Source organism: Phaethon aethereus, assembly GCF_964289735.1.
Source record: "Phaethon aethereus genome assembly, chromosome: 2".
Classification (NCBI taxonomy): domain Eukaryota; kingdom Metazoa; phylum Chordata; class Aves; order Phaethontiformes; family Phaethontidae; genus Phaethon; species Phaethon aethereus.
Window position 1 is genome coordinate 95738223 of NC_138582.1, and position 21914 is coordinate 95760136.

Genomic DNA, 21914 nt, shown 5'->3' on the forward strand with positions numbered 1-21914 from the left:
GCAATAATGTGACAGCGAAATCTTAGCTCCATGAGTTGTCCTGTAAGCAAGAACCACAAGCTACTTTTAAAAGTAGAGATTTGGTGGGGGTGGGAGTTGTGTCTGTAGAGATCAATTAAGAAAGCAAGCAGCAGCCTTTTGCATCACTGTTAAAAATCAACATCTGATAACCAACTGTGACCTGCGAAATCCAAAAAACCGGTCAGTAAGCATTTACTTTTTCCATGTTCAGTGGGTGCTCCTCCCACTGCCATGTACCTCCTTTCTCCTCACCTTTGTTCTCCTTCCCCCTACCAAATTATGGAGAACTCATCCCCCTTTTTTTCTTTTATTTGCTAGCATGTAGGCTGAAATGTCTTAAACATGAATTTGAAGGTTTTACAGATCTTTAATGTAAAGAAAGAAAACACTAAATCCCAAAATGAACTTTCCCCCCAAATAATTTAGCTAGCAATCTGTAGAACTAACTTTCAAATTCCAAAATTACTTCTGGATAAAAGGAAACCACCTACAGTCAACTCCGAAGAACTTGAACTCTCAAAACCGTATCTTTTTCTTAAAGCTAGAATTGTTAAGTCTTTCAGAAGGCACTGTGTGACAGTGAAGAAACAAAAATCCATTCCTTCCATTGTAGGTCATCCTTTAAGGGCTATCAATAATGGAAAAACATATACAGCCTCTTGGTACTTAACTTATTACCTAATTACTTTTATAAGAACTATCTTACTGTTTCTATACAGTAACGTGGGAATATTAGAAAGCTTATTCTGTAGACATAGCTTTATGGAGGGCAATCATCATTAGTTCCTACAGCCATCTGAAGCCAGTAGTCCAGATTTCTAAAAATGACAAAGTTGTACAAGTTCTCTCCTCCCTTGTGGAAGCCATGTTCATTTTCTCTCCAGGAAACAGGGCTGTCTGCAAAACCATGCACAGTTAAGGTCAGCCAATATGCCAGTTTTGGTTCACCAAAATAGCAACTGCAGGGAAGAAGACAAGATAATCAATAATTATAGTGGAATAGGCAGCATGTTCAAGTATACACATTAAAAAAAAAAAAATCAAAGACACAGGCACTTCAGTGAAAACTTGTCATTAACAGTTAAAAAATCTGCTTTATTTATAGGTTGTATATGTAATATAGAACTATGTAACATGTATAACAATGTAATAGTTATATATTATATAAATAATAAATAAATTAAAAAGAAAAACTTCTATCGGAAAACAAGAAGTGAAATAAGATTGACTCTGAATTATTCCTACCACACTTTTAGACATGGCAAACCTGGAAGTTACAGCAATTAGAAAAAGTTCTAAGCATGCATTTTCTTTCAGAATATAAAACATTTACTGAGAATACTTGCTATCAGGGCAAAAAAGACATAGGAGGAAGAAACATAGTCAGGCTACGCCTGACCCATACTTTTACCACCAGAAAGGAAATGGATCACAAATAATCAAAGCCAAACATTATCCACTGCTCTTTAAAGCAAAGAATAAAAGCCAAGGAAATTTGTGTTCCAACCCTAGCCTAGGGAGGCTTTCTGCATGAGATTTGAAAATTACTCAGAGTAGCGATCATGTTCCAGATGAAACAACAGCAATATTGTTGTGAGTCAGTGCTACAATCATTAGCACTTCAAGAATTGTCTCATACATGGAGCAAGGAGCTTCCAGAATCTGCTATCAGTAGCATTAATATGCAATACAGACAGACACCACACTGATCCATGATACAGTAGTATCATGTAGTTTGGTATTAAGTTAGAACTACAGCTATCCTGGTCACCACTATCCAGCGTCCTGTGTCTGTATAACACTTGATTCAAAAAACTCACTATAATTTATTGTAAGGCATAACACCTTGAAGTACCTTGTGATTCTCTTTTTGGTATCATAAAGGGATTTAAATCATATTTTCCATCAGTAGTTAAAAATACTATATCAGAGAAATTTGAGGGCATTTGATTTTCATAGACCAGGGGAATTTGAAAAATATCGAGCTCAGTAGAGCCACTGTTTCTTAGAAATTAAGATAAACAGCAAAGTCATTACTAGAATACAGGACAGGCATTCTTAAATTTGGAGTACCCAAAACTGTTTATTGCCTTTTTTTTTTTAAATACCAACGTTAAGCTTCCAGCTCATTCCCTAGTTAAAAAAGTCTTCATTTTGTATATTTTGCTATTTACCTCCAACAGCACTACTGAAAAGAAGTATTTAAAAGTGATTCTGAAAATTAAAAAGTGTTAAGAGTACAAATGTTTTAGTAATGTACTCCTGTCAGCCCTTACCATAGCTGCTCCAATAACTGAATTATCTTCTCGGGAATTATAAAGCCTGTGATTGTACACAAAAAAGCTTTTTCCACCATTGTGTTGGGCTGAGGACAGCAATAGGTTGATAAGAAGCTAGATGATTTGTTGTCTCTGGAAAAAAAAAAACCCAACATCAAAACAACTAAAATAAATATACGTTAAATCTTCTACAGTAAGTCTTAGTAATCAAAACTTTTGTACTAACAGGAAGTACCTATGTCTACCATCTAAATTAATACTGAAACAACTAATGGCCAGGCAATTAATACGCAAGATGTCATGGTGCTGTAAGTTAACCTTAGTAAGCACCTGAACACTGCACAGCCACTCACTCACTGCTCCCTAGCGGGATGGGGGAAGAGAATCGGAAGGGTAAAAGTAAGAAAACACGTGGGTCGGGATAAAGACAACTTAATAGGTAAAGCAAAAATTGCACATGAAAGCAAAGCAAACTAAGGAATTAATTTTCTACTTCCCATTGTCAGGCAGATGTTTAGCAGCCTCCAGAAGAGCACGGCTTCATCATATGTAACTGTGACTTGGGAAGACAAACACTGTAACTCCAAACGTTTCCCCTCCTTCTTTCCCCCAGATTTTATGGCTGAACATGCCACCATATGGATGGGATATCCCTCTAGGCAGTTGGGATCTGCTGTTGTGGCTGCATTACCTCCCAATCTACTCGCTGGCAGGGCAGCATGAGAAACAGGAAAGACCTTGATGCTGTGTAAGCACTGCTCAGCAATAGCTAAAAGATCCCTGTGCTATCAACACTGTTTTTGTCATAAATCCAAAACACAGCACCACAAAAGCTCCAGTACACATGGGTACCCCCAAAAACACAGAGAAGTTATTCAAGACTTAGAACAAACACTTAAGTGCATAACAGGCTTCCCACAGAGAATGAATCTTTCTTAATTCTTATTTAGCTCTTCCTTAAAATAACTTGTGGCTTTCCTTACTTGAAATGTATTTAAAGATCAAACAAATTCAAATACTTACAAGCTAACTTGATTCAAGACAGCACCTAGCCATTCGAACAGTTCCTCTGTACTGCAGGACTCATCAGTCTTTCCTTGCAGTTCGTTACTTTGTATCACAGGGCACTGCAAGTCCCTTAAGGTGCTGAATGTTACTTTTGGCTTCAGGGCCCGTATTTGGTTTTTTGAAAAGTATGACATCAATGTTGATCCCTCTGCACCTTAACAACACAACACCACAAAGAGCTGTTACAAAACTACTAAACAAAAGGAGCACTGAATACATGAAACCTTTGCATATGCATACAAGAAAATGCAGTGTGTAAACTGCTTACATGCTGTTATCTTTGGCAAAAGCCATAGAATCTTCAACTTCCCTATCTTCTTGGAAATAAAACAGTGCAAGGTCCAGCAACTCAGTATAGATCAGTACAATTACTATTTAACTAGAAAGTATAGATTTGTCAATAGAAAATTCAAGCAGAATTAACCAGGCAAGTAATAAAACAAAATGAACTCATTAGAAAGAGGAATTTAGAGTGCTCCTGAAAAGGAACACATGAAAGGGAGCAGGAACACATGTTAACTGCTCCCCAAGACAAAGTTGCCTGCAAATGCACCCACACCTATACTCATGAGGACAGAGAACATTTTGCCTTACTAGCATTTTGCCTTACTAGTGTCCATAGGCATATTTCCTCCATGCTCATGCACAGGTATTTGCTGCTGTAGGAGGGTGACATGTGCCTTATACCATTAGGTCATCTCTAGAAATTCCTTGAGCATTGCACCATAAGAGGGATAATACATGTGGTAGATGTATGCAAAGATGACACATCTCCAAGACTGGATAAAGGGAACTAAGCTCAGATGAATTCAGGCAGTATTCCCTCCAAAACCACAGTGTCTAGAGGGATCCCAGCATCACCAGTTCACTAAGAACTGCCTCCTAGAGACATCATGGCTTCTAGAATCATGAACAACTCCAATGGAATAAATTCCTGCAGATCTCAGGAATACTTTGCAAAAAGCTATAGTGTCATTTAAATGCTCTTGGAACATGCCTTCACAACTGCAGAAGTTTCCCTTTTCATTGTCCTAAAAGGCATACAGTCTTCTATTCAACATGTCAAGTTAGTGGATCTCTTCATTCTCTCAGCAGAGGACAAAAACATGTAGGAATCCTTGCGAGGTCTGATCCCATCACTAAAGACCACATACTTGATTTCCTAGGTGTGATGGCAAATTTAATTTAGGATCCAAAAGGTTTTGCGGAAAAATTCTTAATTTACAGTAAATTGAGAAATCATCTTCAGATAAGGCATATTTGGAAAGTCAAGTAGTCATCAAGACTAGAGGCTCTCCTACCCACCCGGCTAAGGTGGCTGCTATCCCAGAACACTGTTTTCCCTGGATAGTGGAAAAATAAGCAGGTGACTACAGGTTTGAGAAGATTTCTCCATGATGTCAAGAGGAATTCTACGATAGTCTGGGGGCAAGGATTGAAGCGAGAAGGAAGGGGGGAGGATAAAGAAATCAAACTATACCACAAATCTCACTTTACTAGGATCAGAAAAGAAAAAAACAAACAGTGGTAAGTCTTCAAATGCAGTACGGCTATAACAGTTATATGTACCTTGATGAACTTGTGGGAAAGGCCATGTTTCCTCAACTCTAGTAAGTGATCCAAAACAGCAGGTAAAATTCTAAAAACTCAATGTAGACTAAAAACCTAACCTAACCAAGCATGTTGCAAATTAAGAGATATTAACCAACTTCCTTTTTGAAGCAGTAAGATGATTGACACAGAATCAATTCTCCTAAACTTGAAATTCCAGATAATGTATTCTATTTTCATGAAGTAACAATAGGCCTCTAGGTGCCCAAGAAATAATACCTTATTCATGAGAAGTCTGAAGCCCAGAATAGCATTTAAATAACCGCAGGAAAGGCATGTATGAACAGAAGACATTCAAGAACAGGATAGAGTTCAGTGTGGAATACAATATCCAAGACTTGCTATCAAAAATTGTGGACTGCCTAAACTCCATCAGCCATATTTATCTCACCAATGACAATCACACAGGGAAGTAGGGCTAACCTGATCCTTTTTAGTCATCCTTAAAAAAAGGCTGTCCAAGTACCAAAGGGCACAGCAAGAAAGACAGGAAGCCGCCGAATTCTTATTAATTTAGTATTCTTATACAGATATATTTAAGTCTGAGGTATGTTAGAATAGATGATCTTCCTTCAGCTTGTATTTCCTATTGGCATTTGTTAGGCTAACAGGTTCACGCAATGTATAATATTGCCCTAGAATTCTTGGTCAGATATAAAAAAATTATACATTTTAAATGTCTGCTCCATATGGGCATGTCAGCTATAGTCCTAACTTCAAGGAATCTCAAAGACTACAATCAAGACTCCAAGAGAACAATTGCTCTAGCTACAGCATAGCTTTCCATGTCAACAACAACCAGGCACAGTGTCAAAGTTTTTTTGAAGCCAGTGAATTTCAGCCACTAAACATTTTAAATTGTCATAGAAGTTAGAGCAGTAGAAGAGAGAAGAAAAGATTGTTTTGCCTCTGTCATTAAACACATGAGACACTCCATATACCCTTTTTCTGTTCCTCTTGGTGCCAGAACCATTAAGTAGGAAAAATGGGTATGAAAACAAAAAAATCTGCTTTTGGAAAGTGACATGAATGTTTATAGGTTTGCAGCAGTGCTGGCCATAGCAAGAAACACGTTATCAGCAGGAGGGCTGAAAGCAGAATGTGCACGGAGGACACTGATTCTCTCAACAAAATACAGCCCTCTCTTCCCTTCCAGAAGAATCTACATGATGTCTCATGTCTATTAATAAAAAACTATAAAAGTTTTAATTTTTGTCAGTACTAAGGAACTAAGAGTCTTTTGTGTGTTTATAAGCACAAGACTCCTGCACAGAAAGGCAGTCAGTTTTAACTCCATATTCAGGAAATGATTTTTGGGTCAGGTGAGGAAAAGGAATGCTACTCCTCCTGAATGCCACTACACTGGCAGCAACAAACAGAAGAAACACACCAGCCCTAGAGGCATTTTGCTCTCTGCCCAGGGTCAATAAATCCAAGCAAGCTGATCCTGAAGATCTGCCACCTTAGTCAGATTTATGTCACCATTTATGGTAGCAACAGTCTTCACTGCGACTCTTTCCCAAAGACTACAAGGATGGGAATTGCAAGCCTTTAAACAATTTCTGTATGACAAACAAGGAGGATCCTTGTCATATGATTAGTGTTTAAAAAGGGGGAGGGGAAACACAAAGGACTAAAGTGAAACACGGGGACACTGCTAAAGGAGCTTATAAGCAGCTTCAATTTCTCAGATCAGTAACTCCCTCTAAGACTCGGTCTTGACGAGCCAGGCAAGAGTGACAATGTAAAGAGCCAGCAGGAAAGCATTCTCAAGGACCTTTCTAACATCACTTCTCACTAGTGTGGAGACATCTTCGTGACTCAAAGCAGAACCATGCTAAAAGTTACATGGCTATGATGAAGAAAAACATTTTTTTTTTCTCAGTATAGACTCCTGCAGCTTTTGTCAATTCCATGCAAATGCTACATATCCCTAGATACACCTTGTTCTGAAGTAATAAAAGCAACTGAGGGCTTTGGAAAATTACTCTCAGAGGAAGAACAATACTTAAATCCCAGAAGATAAATCAGTGTAATCATAAAAAAGTAGGTAAATGAATTCTAGAAGAAAGATGATTTGAGACCATGCAATTTCTTATAACAACCTCAAACAAGTGCTTGAGAATAAAATGATAAGAGAGCAGACTGTGTATCAGTGTACACAGCAGATGACAGAAATAGGGACTCCGTACATGTCCTGTAACTACTGATGAAACAAGTTTCCCATTTCAAATACTACACCAAATCAAATATGTCACTTATCTGTATTAATAATTTTTTAAAGTATATTAATAATGGTTATATATGTCACAGATTTATAAAGAAGAGGCAGTGCTATCGAATAGGCAAAGTTATGCCAGAAAGCCTGGGCAACATAGAAATAAGGAAACGAAGCAACTAATGTATCTCCTATGAATCACTGTTGTGTTCCTGAACTGAAATGTTCTGTGTAGGCAGTAACACACACCCCACCCCCACTCCCCAAACAAATAACCAAAACAAACAAAAAAACCCACACAAACACACTTTAATCTAACTTTCCCCTCCACTAAAAACGCATTTGGACTATCAGTAGAAAAGAACAGTAAATGAAAAATATTTGGACTTCATGTCAGTTACATTTTAGTTTTACATTCAGTTCTTATTACCTGTATTATACCAAGCCAGTAGGAAGTCAAATTCTAAAGGTTTCTTTTCTTTCAAGGCCCAAAGCACTCTGTTATATTTCTTGCTGTCAGGGTGAAAGCCGGAATCAGTCAAGTCAATAGTTATAACTGCAAAAATGCACAAAAGCAATACTTACTCAATTGAAATAAATTTTCATATTAAATTAATTAAGAACTAAAAGAACACAAAGAAACCAAAGAACATTAAACTTCCTTTTCACATATATGGCATCCTTATAAAGTATTTCATTATGCAAATATGACTCCCTGTTATGTAAATAAATATTCACCTCCTGCTGTCTTTATTTTGATATAATCTGGAACTGCCTTCTAGTGACTGGAGGGACAGATTCCTTTTCTAATGGCAGTGACAGAAGTCCCAGAACAGTGCCTTAAAAATATCTTGGTAATTAGGCAAGCTATTACACTAAAAACGCTAGAGTTTCTAACATCAAAAGCCACGTATATGGCAATGACACTTTTTCAACTGTTTTTTTCCTAGATGAATTGGTCCCAGGCTAAAAGTTACATCTATTTTTCAGACGGAAATTTCATCATACAACTTACTTGACAAACTGAATAGTAAAATGATGTCCCATTTTGCCAAAATTCTTATTATACATAACAAGTCTCCCCTTCTAAAGTTTTATGTAACTGCCTATCGACTACTGCAGGTTCTAATACATTGGAGATGGCACAGTATTCACAGGGTTTTTTTAATTAACCAAAAAAAGTCAACAGAAATCACACTCAGTATGTCTCCTCTCCAGCTGTTAAAAAATTACAACATTTTCCAAGTACTTAGTATATGGAGACTATAATTTTAAATGTGTCAAATGTAATACAATTTCTCCCTTTCAAGCAAGCAGTCTTGGCTGAGGCATTTCACTGGGTGGTTGTTTTTTTTTTTTGTATAGTGTGCAAATTTTAAGCTCTACCTTAATTAGTTTAGTATTTTCTGATTTAAATCAGAAGGCATAGATACCGTGCAGAGTATACAAAAATTCTTGAGTCCTACATCACTCCAGTATAAACAACACAATGAAAAACCCAGAATTTAAAAATTTTATAGAATACCCAAAAGATCACATATTTGTTTCCTTATATTATTTGGAAAAAGTATTTTTTCTCTTCATGCAGTCCTTATATCTGCCTCTGGAAAAATATGACCTAGACAACAACTAATGTTAAGGAAAGGGAAGTTTCAGCATTGCTCTTTTAACATCCTAACAAGGTGCTTCACAGATCTGAAATAAGCACTGTTAATATAAATAATACTTACTATATCTCATTACTTTTTTGCCAGAATACTGAGAAGGGCACCCCTGCAGTCCAAGTTCCTCATAAGTATCCTTATCCACTGACAGAATTAGTTTTCCTATAAATAAAACAAACTTTAATACAAATAATCTTCTACTTAGTCCCTTTTGAAGTCTTCCGAGAACTGTATACCTAACACAATGTTAGCTTTGGATCAACGGTATTACTAATATATTCCAGACTCCTTAGTTCCAGTTAAGTGGATTACCAGATTAACACTTAAAAAAAAAGTTATAACTCAGTTACTCTTTTTTTTTTATTGAACTAGAATGAGAAATGTGTAATATTATTCCCAAGATAGTCATAGCTTTTTTACTGTACTACCTTACTTCATTTCCTCAGTCCTTCTTCCGCTTGTCCCCTAGCATTTGCTGTGTCATTGGTTGAACACTACGTTACACTAGGGCCCGATTTAGCAGTCGCCCATGCGCTGCTTAACTACACATACAAAAACAGTTCCTCCAACTCCAGTGGGACTACTCACATTGAGTAAAATATGCTTATTAGTGATGAGCAGATATGTGCTGAAACAACTCCACTTCCATATTCACAAACCAAATCTCGCAGTTGCCACTTGGTACAGAATTTCACACAACAGATCTCTACTACAGTCTTTTGATTCTACTGTACAAGTAACAGGATAATACAGAATACAAACAAACAAGGCTGCTGCTGAAGATTTCAGATGGTGACATCACAGGGAAATGTAACACTGCTGCTGCATTAATTGTGCATAGCTTGTAATAACTGTATCATACTCACTCAATCACTACCAAGGATCCATTTTGCTAGAACTGCACTAACAGAGCACGTAAAAGAATTCCTCCTCTGAAGAATCTGAATTTACCTATGCCCTGATGGGCAACTGTCATATTACAGCATCTCAGGCTAGAGGGCTGATATAATAGAAACACAAATTGGTCTATCTGATATATTGTTAAACGGAAATAAGATGACATATTTGAAGCCCAAAAGAGCTTCATTATTTTCTCTGCCTGTAAAATCCCACCTGAGATGGAACATTCTGTCATAAAACTGTGATGGAACGGCAACAGAGTGTTTTAACACATCACATAATTCTCAAAGAATTAACACTGAATATTTAAGAAGTGTTCCTAAGCAGTGCCAGTAATTTTAATTTTTGGTACAAATTCTGTCTTTAAGACAGAATTCTCTTAAAGACAGAATTTAAATTCTGTCTTTAAGAAACAAGAAGTTGGAATGCAGTATTTTCACAAAAACAATCCTCTGGAGCAATTGCAATTACAGCTGAAGCACGGACAATCTGATACTATAGATAACTGAGGATTTTTTTTTTTTTTAATTTCCTTTAGATTAAATAAATTATTTAAGAGCATGAATGAAAAAAGAAGTTAAAATAAGTATTTTTCCAATTCAAATGTGTTTCTAACAAACTTGGCCAGTACAAAAAGCATTAAATTTTCCAGCTTGCATCATTCCAAATAAAAAAAAAGGCAACCCAAGACCATAATCAATACGTATATATTACTGAAAACAAAACATACCATTTGGTAGCAGAGCTGCAGTATTATCTTGATCAATTTTTGTGTTATAGGTAAGTGCGTAGCATGAACCTTTAATAGTAAAGCAGAAAGCCATGAGATTACAATCTCTGAAGACAGACATGACAATATTAAAGATTTACCTCAAAATAATCAAACGTGCCAAATACCATTTGAATCACTCTAAACCCTTGTGTCTTCATCAACTAACTTTCTTCCACCTTCTCAAGCAAAATAGCGTTTTGTTATTATTTTTATAAGCCTTGGACTAGCACTGTTTTAAAGGACCTGTAATACAGATAACATTAACAATACGCTCCAATATGACAACACTTTCTTTCCACCTGTGATCTTCCCCACTCAGCAAAATGGAAACCCCCATTCTTCTCCAGATACATTTCTATTGTTAGTTCACATGAAGACAAGGTGGAAGATGCTCACAATACTAAATATATTTTGTAGCATTATCTGTCACAACCAATTTTGTTCTTAAAAATACAAGAGTCAGATCCTGTAAACTTGGTGTACAAACATCATACTGCTTCCATAAAACTACTGTCATAAAAGCCATTAATGAGACTAAAGGAAATAAGAAAAAGAGTCCCACATTTAGAAAGTAATGGATCTCATTCTCCTGTTTCACCCATATGTTGTCTTCTCTCCTCTCTTTTCAGCTTAAAGTTTTTTTTCTCCCTGACAATCACCTGAAGGGCACAACATTTATCATGAGCCAAATGAGCAGGGCCTGCTCAACAAAAACAACATGCTCTGAGTTCACAATAGCAACTTGACCGGGCAGAGGCTACATCTTTCTCCACGTCCTCTTTGCTCTTACTGTGTAAGGACGAGCCACGGCAGCTCCATTAGCAAAAAAAACCCCAAAACCAAACACTACCCTCCCCTTTCCTCCAAAAAGTGTACTTTTTCCTCTTTTTCTCTTGCCTGCTGTGGAACACAGCTAACACATCTCTGTGTTAAAATACAAAGGCATCGGAAAGGGAGAAGGGAGCTGATTTCTGCAGGAACCTGCATAAAGATGAGATGTACAAGATAAACAGGTCTGAGGATACATGGAAGCCCTCTTGATAGCTGGCTTGCAGAATTAAGATGGAATAGGGAGAAATGAAGAGGGAACAGTCATAGCAGTTTTGGACCCATTGGGTGTAAACAAATGCTGACACACCACAAAGCAGAAAAAAGCAGATAAAGAAATTAATACAGAATTTTCTTAGCATTTTTTTCCCTTCCTTTAAAATACTTTTCAGAATAAATAATAATAAATGGATTTTACTGTGTTATGAAAAATATGCACTATTACTGCATCTGTCATGTTCTGATTACCTCCTTACCTTTCTTGACAAAAGCATCAATAAATTCGTGAGCGACGAATTCATGAACTGACAAATTCCTCACCACGTAGTACTCTCCAACATCCGCAACAGTACTTTTCAGCACTTCAGGTAATATGCCACATTCAGGGATCAAAAAAGACACCTATTAGGAACATATTTGTAACATAAATCATAACCTAAAAATCTGTTCTGGAAGAAAACCAAGAAAAAAAAAAAAAATCTTCTTTTCAAATAAATCAGTATGTTACACCAAAATGAGATGAAGAAAAAATAATTTCAAGTTATTGTCTTCAAAATCTATCGATTTGCAAAAAGTCTCCAAGTACAGCAAAGACATCATTTGTTTTTTGCATTTTACGCACTATACAATAGCATTTGAGGTGTTACATAAAGGCTTGATTTTACACAGCATGACTTAACTCACGATCTTGTTTCACGTCATTATAAATTTAGCTTAAGTCACACTAGAACTTTTCCTTCAGCCCTTGCTGCAGGAAGCAGTTATAACTAAAGATGTAAACTAAGCATTTATGCAACCTCAGTGGAAATGCAAAGACCAAAGTAGAGTTTAAACTAGCTTTTGAATCAACGCATTCTCCTCTCTAGAATATTTTGGAGGTCAGGAGAGTGAACAGACCGTCAGAACAAACCTTGAAGATGGGCTTACGATTTTCAAAAAAGTCATTAGGCATACATTACAGCTACAACTTCTGTAGCAGGTTTCTAATTTAAGTTAGGAGATTGATTTTTCAAAATGGATGAGCACCTAGCTTTTCTTACTAAACTCAGCACTCAAGTCTTTTGGTGCAACTGCCTACCTTTAATTTTTCTTCTGTTTAAAACCTTTCCTGTACATGTTTCACAGATCAAGAGAACACTTAAGTCTGGGAGATCAAGGCAAACAAGGTTACTAATGAGCAATACCAAGCTTCCCAATAATCATGCACAGGCAGTATAAACGTTCATCCCTCTGCTCCTTCCCACGCCACTCCTCCAAAAAAACTTTTTTCTGAAACAAAGGAGCTCACAGAGAACAGGTACATATCTCCCTTTGCACCCATACACAAGAGAAGTAAACTGAGAGATGGGCTACCTGCCTGACAAGTAGGAAGCTTTCAGCAAAAGGGTCTAACTGACAGTTGCAACAGGCAAAGAAAGGAGAGCGAGCTGGCAACTACTGGCCTTTGCAACATTAAGTCGCCCAAAACAATGAAGCACTTATTAATAATGGCACGACATGGTACTTTGGCTGAAGGAGGGACGACATGAAAGAGGACTTTCAGAGTACACCTGCAGCCAGGCTTCAGCTGCACCATTCCTCAGTGCTAAGGGACCCCCTCAGTCCCTCGCTGCTTGGACTAGGAATTTGGGGGTGCCACCCCCTGTGTTACTTGCCAGGCAGCACAGAGAAAACATTGCCACCTCTTCCACCGGGTCACCCCTCTTCTTTTCTAGTTCGGGTCCGCATCATCTTTCACTTTTTGAGGCGCTGCATGCTGTGCAAGACCGCCAAGCCAGCGGAGGCAAATTTTTATTATTATTCCACGCGCCTCCCACCCCCGCCCCCCGAAAGAGGCGTGCAGGCCACCTTTGACAACGAGGGGAACCTTCCAGAAAACAACGTGGTGCGAGATGAAGCACCGGCAAAGCGCCCCGCTAACGGCCGACAGGCAGAACCACCGGGACCCTTCCGCCGGCGGCGAGGGACGCTGTGGTCTCGCCGGGCAGGCGCGGAAGCCTCCGGCCGCCTGTTCCCCCGGCAGGGCCCCGCACCGCCTCAGGCGGGACAGCCGCGCCGTCTTGAGCCCGCTCCTCGCGCCCACCAGCGGCAACGCCCGCCCCTCCTCCCCGAGCCTGGCTAGCGCTCAACACGAGCAGCGGGCGGGCGGGCGCGCACGCACTCACGCGGCAGTTGTAGGCATGGTCCCGCACGTGCGCCGCGTGCCGCGAGCGCGCGTGCCGCGCGTGGCCCTTCTCGCAGACCAGCAGGTGCCGCGGCGTCTGGTGGAGCCGCTGCAGCGGCGGCACCGACATCTTCCCCCGGCTCCGCGTGCCGCGCAGCCAATGGGGGAAGCGGCCCCCGGTCACGTCACCCCCCGCCCGCGAGCGTGCGACTACACGGAACTGCCAGGATGACGGAGGCGGGGCGGAGAAGCTGTGCGATGAGGTCACTTCCGTCTGCCTCGACAGGGCAGTTGCTTCCGGTATAACGCCGACGACACGCGGGGAGGATGTGCGCATGCGGGGCAACGTGGCGTGGTGTGGGGCCTGGTGTGGGGCGGCAGCCATTACACGTCCGTCTCCTCCCCAGTACATGTGCAGTCGGTGCTTTTGGCCCTCACAGGTTCTGAACAGCCCCGGGATGAGTCAGGCGGCAAAGCCCGCAGGGGTTTGATAGGGCAGCAGCTGTAGCTCACGGCAGTTTCAGCATGTGCGTGCTTCACGAGTCACTCTGCAAGCGGGAGCTGGGCCCCGCAGGTATTGAGGGGGAGCGTTGTAGGCCTCCGGGGTGCGTTTTCTGACAGGGCATGGCTTTGGGAGCGACGGATGCATGGAGGGATAAAACAGACAGGTAGAAGTGTTACCAAAAAGTCGGGGAAAGAACTCCTTAATGACAATATAGTAGTAAAGAGCAGGCATTCTGAAGAGCGCTGGGTGAATGGGGGATCCTTCGGCCTAACATGCACACCAATTTGTGAGAGGCAGGCGTTTTTATACACGTCATGATTCATGTATTCATTATATTTCCTGGAAAAAGTAGTCTTGCGTCGATCAGTTCTCAGAAGTCATTTGCATAATTTCCCTCCCTTTTGCACATACTCCACACTGTCCTGGGGGAGTCCCTCGGGTGGTCTCTGGTGGTTGTGGGCCCCAAAGGAATTGTCCTCTTTATTTCTTGCTCAGGTATCAGCAACTTTGATAGCATCGGCAATCTTGATTGCAGCAGTTAGCATGTAGTTAGCATGTCACCCTCCTAAGCACATATTTACATATCAACAACTTTGCGGCAGAAGTATCTCCTGGGGTGGCTGGTGGCATTGGGTAGCCATCCAGAGCAATGAGCTTCATTCAACCCTACAGCAAGTACAAGAAATACGTAAACCCCAGGAGCTGCAGGGGTGTGTGTGCCCTGTGAGACAGGCTGCTACCGAAATACTATCTGTTTTTATTGGGGCCCCGTAGAGGTATACTGACTATGTGAATTCCTACTGAAAATTTGCGGTCCATTAGATCTCTGAGCATATTTGTAGTAATAGCTGCAGCTTTACAAGATCGTGAAGAAGATCTTGTGTCTTCTCTCACTCCAAATGGGACTACGCAGGTTAGCAAGCATGGTGTGCAAGGGCTGTGGGATTGGGCCCAGCCTCTGATGTGTCCACTTACTGTTCATTCTGTACATTGTGTATTTTATATAAAGCATGTACAAAAATTTCGTCTTTCTGCCTTCCTGCAGTATTTCTCTTCCCACTCTGCTAGCTTCATGGCTCCTGATTTAGTTTAAAATGGTACTAAGCAACTTTATTGGTATTTGCCGTTTCTGTACACTGTAGAAGGCTGTATGTAATCTTACTTAAAACACCACTTGGGTCTGTTCACCAGACGTCCATCAAGCTGGCAAACCTGACACTGGCTTTTGATTCCAGTTTGACAACAGTAGTTCCAGAGAGCTCAAGCTTGGCCTAGGAAGTCTTGACCTGCTATTTCTAGATGTGACATTCCTGTACTCAGGGGTACATGAGTTTCATTATTCCTCTCCCTTAGGTGGTTGGGTGCCAAGAGGAAAAGTTTGTTCAGTATAGATTAGTATAGGAAGTTTGTTTAGTATAGAAAAGTATAGGTTATGGTAAGGTCATGTGTTCAGCTGCAGTGTTACACAGATAGGAACCATCGAATTCCTATGATTTTCTTCATTCAACAGCTACATATGCTCATGGTTTGATATTGTAACTTGTTCACTACCTGGCCAGTTATTGGCTGTCTGGCTGAGGTGAATAGGTAGCACTTAGGTTTTCTAGATCTGTATTTCCAGTCTGGTGAATTTATGTTACAGCTCCAGCTTCAGCAGTTGATGTGTCCAGGCTCTGCTTCTAGCACAGACTGCACGCTTCTGGTGCTCTATGTTTGGGTCTGCCTGATCATGCTGACTTAGCTACAAATCGCTAGCAGTGTGAAAAGGCTGGTCCTTGCAAGGTCTGTGTTAAGAAACGTGCTTGCCCAATGGAAGGAGGGGTGCTATCAAGGAGTTACTAGTTCAGCGTTTCTGGCTTGTTAGGCTGACTCAGACCCACTTGCTTCAGGGCGTGTGCCATCTTTGTGTGTTTTGTGTGTGTGCTTGTTCACTGAAGTGACATCAAGACACTGCTGCTCTGAACTCAGTGGCTTGTATGCTCCAATGAGACTCTCCAGTGAGACTGAGGTGAAGCTACACATGACAAGGTCACTGGCTCATTAATATCTGTGGAGGAAGGCTGAATTCTGCACTTACATTTGCCTGTATGAATGGGATTAATTGGATTATTATGAATCAAAAAAAGGCTATGCAATCACAGTAGCCTTCTAATTTAAAGCATGCAAACATTAATAGGAAAAGCACTATGTGATTAATGTCGGCTATTACCATCCCGATAAGCAGAAAGCCTCTGTGTGCAGATGAGCATCACACTGCAATGATCAGAAAGCCTGTTCTAGTAAAGGGGAGAAAAGTTCAAGCGTCTGATCAATAAGCCCAGAGATCCAGAGAGGAAATTCTGTTATACTCAAAGCAGCCTGTGGAGTTGGGTTTTTTGTGGTTTGGGGGTTTTTTGTGACCTTCTCAATGCTAATACAATTTATACGTTCTGCTAGGGATACAAATGGATAGGAAAAGAAATTAGGAGAAAATATGTTGGGGAAGGGTCAGGAAAGTCAAGATTCATGGTTGCATATTCAGAGTTAAGTCAGTATTTTAGGGATTTTGGCAGGAGTGTACTTCACTGCAGCTCAGTAGAGCGTTGAAGGATTCACATCACTGTTCAGTTAGTTTTGTGTATATGTCAGGCAATTAATTTTAACCCACCCTTACTCATATACTGGCTGTCCTGTTATATAGTATGTGTGTTTTAGAGAACTCTCTGAAGATACTGAACTACATTACAACAAAACGTTTTAGCAGTCCAGTAGTCTGTGCTGTAACATACAGAATTTCCCTATCTTTAAATGAGCTATATATATTTGGTATATGCTAATCGTTGGTAAATGCTGACATTTTCATAGTGGTTGTTACAGTTTTGTGAGTAATTGGGTATGAGGTTTCTGTATATAGTTAAAATAAAAAAAGACATTTTAAACATTAAATAATTTAAGCAACACAGCCTCTGTAAAACTATCACAATTTTCCCAAGGATTTCAAACCTGTGACAGGGTAATGCAGTTTTACAGCAATTCAGTTTCTGCATGCTTGAAGAGAGTTAGAGGCTGTAGTCAAGAGGAAAGCAATGCCTTGAGGCAACCTGTGGTAATAGCTTGGAGTAGGGAAGGATCTCTAAAATATTTCCGGGACTGGTGAAATTTGATTCTGTTTTTGTATAAAATGACTGAGTTTGGAAAGAAAGTCTGATCTTTACATTATGTACAGTATCTCTATCTGTGAAACCCAGCTGCTTCTTTCATGTATTTTTTTCACTGTTGAACAGCAATCTTAACTGGTTCTTTCTGCTGGATTTTCCGATTTAAAAAATAACATTATTAAAATACCTAGAGTTCCATAAAATCAAATCTAAACAAGTATTTGTCACAGATATTTTGAAATTGGTTTGTGTCTTTAAGGTAAATAAAAATATTTTTCTTTTCAGTCACTATTTTTCTTTCTTAAATATTGTTGACTGCAGAAGAGAAGGAAGGAAGTTGTCTAAATCTTTTAACCTTGGCTATTGTAATTAGTACTTTGCAAAACAGAAACAAACAGATGCCTCTGGTGCGTTGTTCATCTGAAATTAATAAAGTGTATAAAACTCTGAAATCCTGGGATTGCAGCAGATCACAGTTACTTTGATGTATCGTCGTGAAGGTACCAGAATGCAAAGCAAAGAGAAAATAAAACTCTCAGTAATATTTCCTCTACCTGTTATTGTGCACTCCTTTGTGTGTTAATAAGTATTTGGATTGCAAGACCACTGGTATTTTTCCCCACTAAACTGTTTCTCTTACACACCAAATCATAAAAGGTCCCATGCTGCACTTCACACTTCTGCAAACTTGCGCGGGGCTGGCTGTAGGTATTTTGACTGAGGATGGGCAACAAAGTGTGGCCCTGCAAGTTTATCGCAGTAAAATTTCAATCACCCTTTTGCAATGCAGCATCAAAGTCATGTGGTTGTTTTTTTCCAGCAACGAGAAGCTGAAGAAGGTGCCAGCAGAGATAAAAAGCTGTAGAGAGAGGAGACTGTCCTCTCAGCCAGCTGGAAGCCTGTTTCTCTACGTCTGGATGGCGAGCTTGCCTTAGCCACCCAGCCTGTATACAGGTGGTCAAAAACCAATTACTAGAGTGCCTGATTTCTCTCTTTAACATTAGCTATGAAATCAAGAAACAGAAACTGCATAGTAATTTAAAATAACCCAAGATTAAAAAAAAAAGCTCTGTGTTCCCAAGTAAGAGTAGTATTTTTGGGAGGACCTAAGGATCTAGGGACCAATGTGATGTTATCAGAAGTGAAGAACACAAGTTTAAATTTAGAATTTACATTTCATTAATTTGAGCACGATTCAAATTTTTAATCCAGAAAGACACTAAAATAGTTGTACTGGAAAACCTAGTTGATAATGATTTTTTTGGACATAAGCCCCTGTTCCAATACACTTATTTTGGAGTAAATGCTCTTTTTCCCATTTCACTTAATTCCTATTATTAGGATTAAGAATATTTACATGCTGAGTCGTTAAAAACTGTGTATTTTATTATATTTGCAATTATGAACATGGACTTTAATAGCCTGCCATATTATAAATCACTTTCAAAGATATGACTTAAAGTTTCAAATCACATTCACTTAAAAACTTTAAAAAAAATTATTCTCTATTAGCAGGCTATCCTCATCATTCCACGTCAGATATATTTTTAGTGCTTGGACTATTTTGTAGACTACTCCTGTAATGCCCAAGCATTTTTCATATGTTGGCATTTTGGTGCCAAATTATGGTATTTTCACAAGCTGCACTGAAGTCAATGTGTTTATCCCTGAGTCTTTGCAAAATTTCTTACATTAATGTTAAAGGAATACCATAAACACCTGTTAATTGTGCATGTTATATTCATAGAATCATAAAACAGTTTGGGTTGGAAGGGACTTTTAAAGGTCATTTAGTCCAACCCCCCTGCAGTGAGCAAGGACATCTTCAACTAGACCAGGTTGCTCAGAGCCCCGTCCAACCTGACCTGGAACGTTCCTAGGGATGGGGCATCTACCACCTCTCTGGGCAACCTGTGCCAGTGTGTCACCACCCTCACTGTGAAAAATTTCTTCCTTAGATCTAGTCTATCCACCCAACATTCCACCCATCAAATCCATAGATCTCCAGTTTAGGGAGAAGGATGTTATTAATAGGCTTTGAACCATTTCTCTTCAGTCACCTGGAAGCTCCAGTGTAAGGAATGAGTTTCATGGAGCCCTTGAAGAGAGGCGTAAAGAATAGGAGCCTGGCTATCTTCCTGTAAAAATCTGCAAGGTATTCACATCACTAAAAATATTATCCCTGGCACCACCCTCCAACTGTGCTTGACAGCCGCTAATATTAAACTGGATCATAGGATCAATGGAAGCAAGTTTTGTTCAGGAAGTATTAAAAAGACTATGTGAAGGGTAACTGTCAGATTAGTATAAACACACACATACATGACTATAAACACATGAGAGCATATGAGAACACAGAAGCCTATATTAGAGTAGAAACATATATGTGTGCATATATGTATTTGTATGTTGAAGCCCAGAAATACAGACGTGATACTATCTTTTTCCTCTGGTTCCCGTGATTTTTAAGACTGGAAGTCTCCCAAGCACCTTTCCAAGGAGGAGTGCACAGTAAAATGTTACATGAGCAGACTGTTCTAGTCTGCTTTCCTTTTTCTCTCGTTCTTCCCTAGGATGTTCATACATGCAGTCCCATTTACTAGTTTCTTTTCCTTTCTATTTTTTGCCAGAATGACTTTAAGATCTTTCTGTTTCTTGTTTTAAGTCCATATTTTGAATGTAATATTAAAAATGCCACTTTGAAAGACAAGCAATCTGTGAATTTTGGTTTAAATTTAAATTTTGGTGAATTTAAAACAATTGTGTTTCCTATAAATGCAATTTGACCCAAACAGCTGGGGAAAATGTGACATTTCCTCCATTATTTTTTCATGTATAAAGTGTTTGTGAAAAAAATTGAGTAAAATCTCTGCCCCTACAGGCCATCTCTTTACCTGAGGTCCAAGGAGCTTCTGCATCATTTGATACAGAACCCATTCACAGCAAACCTGTTGCCAATTGCCATGATAGGAAGGAAAATAAATTTTATCTTTAGAGCTTGTGTCCTTGTATTCTGCCTACCAGCAGTTTGCATTCAGATGAGCTTCTTGCCAAAGTTGCTGCTGCGGCTTCTGGCCAAATGTGTTAGGGAACAGGCAAGCCTTTGTACATGCCTGGAATTCTGTTTTAGATGAAAAATCCAGACAAGAAACTGCACCATCCATTCAATCAAGCAAACAGCAAAAATTGAATCAGTGTGAAGACACAGCATCTCAAATAAGCTTTTAGACTTCACTGGTTGTCTGGAGGATTAGAGCTGTCTGTAGAACATACTGAAAGGTCACCGCCTCGCTGCTTTTATCCACTGCACTTAAATGTGAAAAATAAAGCAAGCAACTTGCATCTTGTTGCAGTTCAGTACTTTATGGGTCTTCCTGTTCTGTAATATGAATCAAAAAATGATGACTACATGGATTCTGTCACAAACCGTAATGATAAGACACCCCCTGAACATATAGTAGGAAAGAGACATAGAATTTTACATAGAGTCATTAATCTTCAAATCTGAAAGTAAGACAAGCTTCACCGTTAAGTAAAAGCACTCTGCATTTGGCCAAGAGAAACCTTTTGTTCCTGGAGTGAGAAGGAAGCAAGTTCTGTTGGGGAATGGAGGCATCCTTCTTGTGGGAGGAGTAAGAAATGCCATTTTTTATTCACTTGGGGGATAAGTAGAAAACAGCATATAAAATTGAGTGAAACTAAGTGCAATCTTCAGGACAATGGGTGAAAAAGGAGAACTGTGAAGGAGAGAAAATTACTCTTGAAATAGGCCTCTAAGGTAATTTAACTTAATTTAATCACTGAATGCATTCAATATTCAGAATGAAAATGAATCCACTGCTCTTAAACTCTTGCTCAGTTAATTAGTTCGTTCTTTCCCCTTGGTTGTTAAGCTGCTCCTCCTCGTGACTCCAGCCTGATTAGTAAATCACTCCACAAGATAACTAAAGGCTCCAAATTTTTCTTCCCTAAGACTGGCCTGGCTACTCTTGATCTTGTTGAGTTGTCCTTATGTCTGCATATAAGATGCTCGGATGGAAAGGATCTAGGTTGGACTGCTTATATTAGTAGGAAATAGTGGTACGTAGGGGAGAGAGACATTAGCTACCAGAACTGAATTCATAATTGAGACTCTACAGTCTACAATTTACTGAAAAGATTCAGAGTTATATCCCGCACTCATTTACAGCAGCGTGAGTTTGGAATTATTCCCTTAATGTCAGTGAAGTTACTCATGGTGTAAAGCAACAAGTCCAATGTGATGCATGGACAGCGACCGCTGCTGTTGGGAACAGGATAACGTAGAACCGTAAAAAATTTCCGTTCGGTTTAATTGTGCTCATGCACTTCTGTTGTTTGGATGGGAGACAGAGCAGGGTGTGAACGGCGCCTCTTCTTATTCAGGAACATCTTTATTTTGAAAACAAAGTGTCTTCTTTCGACTGAATTGTTTTTGAACTCCTTACGGTGCGGCTTCTTCTTGAAATATTTTTAAACAGAAGTGTGTCGAGTTCTTCTGCTTCATCAA

General features: G+C 39.5%; 1 protein-coding gene across 1 annotated transcript; it reads right to left on the bottom strand.

Moving 5' to 3' along the window:
* Positions 1-581: 581 nt before the first annotated feature.
* RPP40 (ribonuclease P/MRP subunit p40) lies at positions 582-14001 on the bottom strand. The gene is made up of 8 exons (XM_081996899.1): positions 13746-14001; positions 11838-11982; positions 10492-10560; positions 8928-9023; positions 7628-7753; positions 3324-3522; positions 2298-2432; positions 582-980 (listed from the first exon to the last, which is right to left on the bottom strand). The coding sequence occupies exons 1-8, from the start codon at positions 13872-13874 to the stop codon at positions 782-784; spliced, it is 1098 nt and encodes a 365-aa protein (XP_081853025.1). The 5' UTR covers positions 13875-14001; the 3' UTR covers positions 582-781.
* Positions 14002-21914: the final 7913 nt, after the last annotated feature.

Bases quoted from the DNA above. Each gene is read 5' to 3' on its own strand.
- RPP40 (XM_081996899.1), bottom strand. From the start codon at position 13,874: ATGTCGGTGCCGCCGCTGCAGCGGCTCCACCAGACGCCGCGGCACCTG. The intron at 9,024-10,491 runs GTATGTTTTGTT...TTTTATTTATAG, and splicing joins TGCAGCTCTGCTACCAAATG to GAAAACTAATTCTGTCAGTG. The intron at 7,754-8,927 runs GTAAGTATTATT...GCATTTTTGCAG, and splicing joins CAAAAAAGTAATGAGATATA to TTATAACTATTGACTTGACT.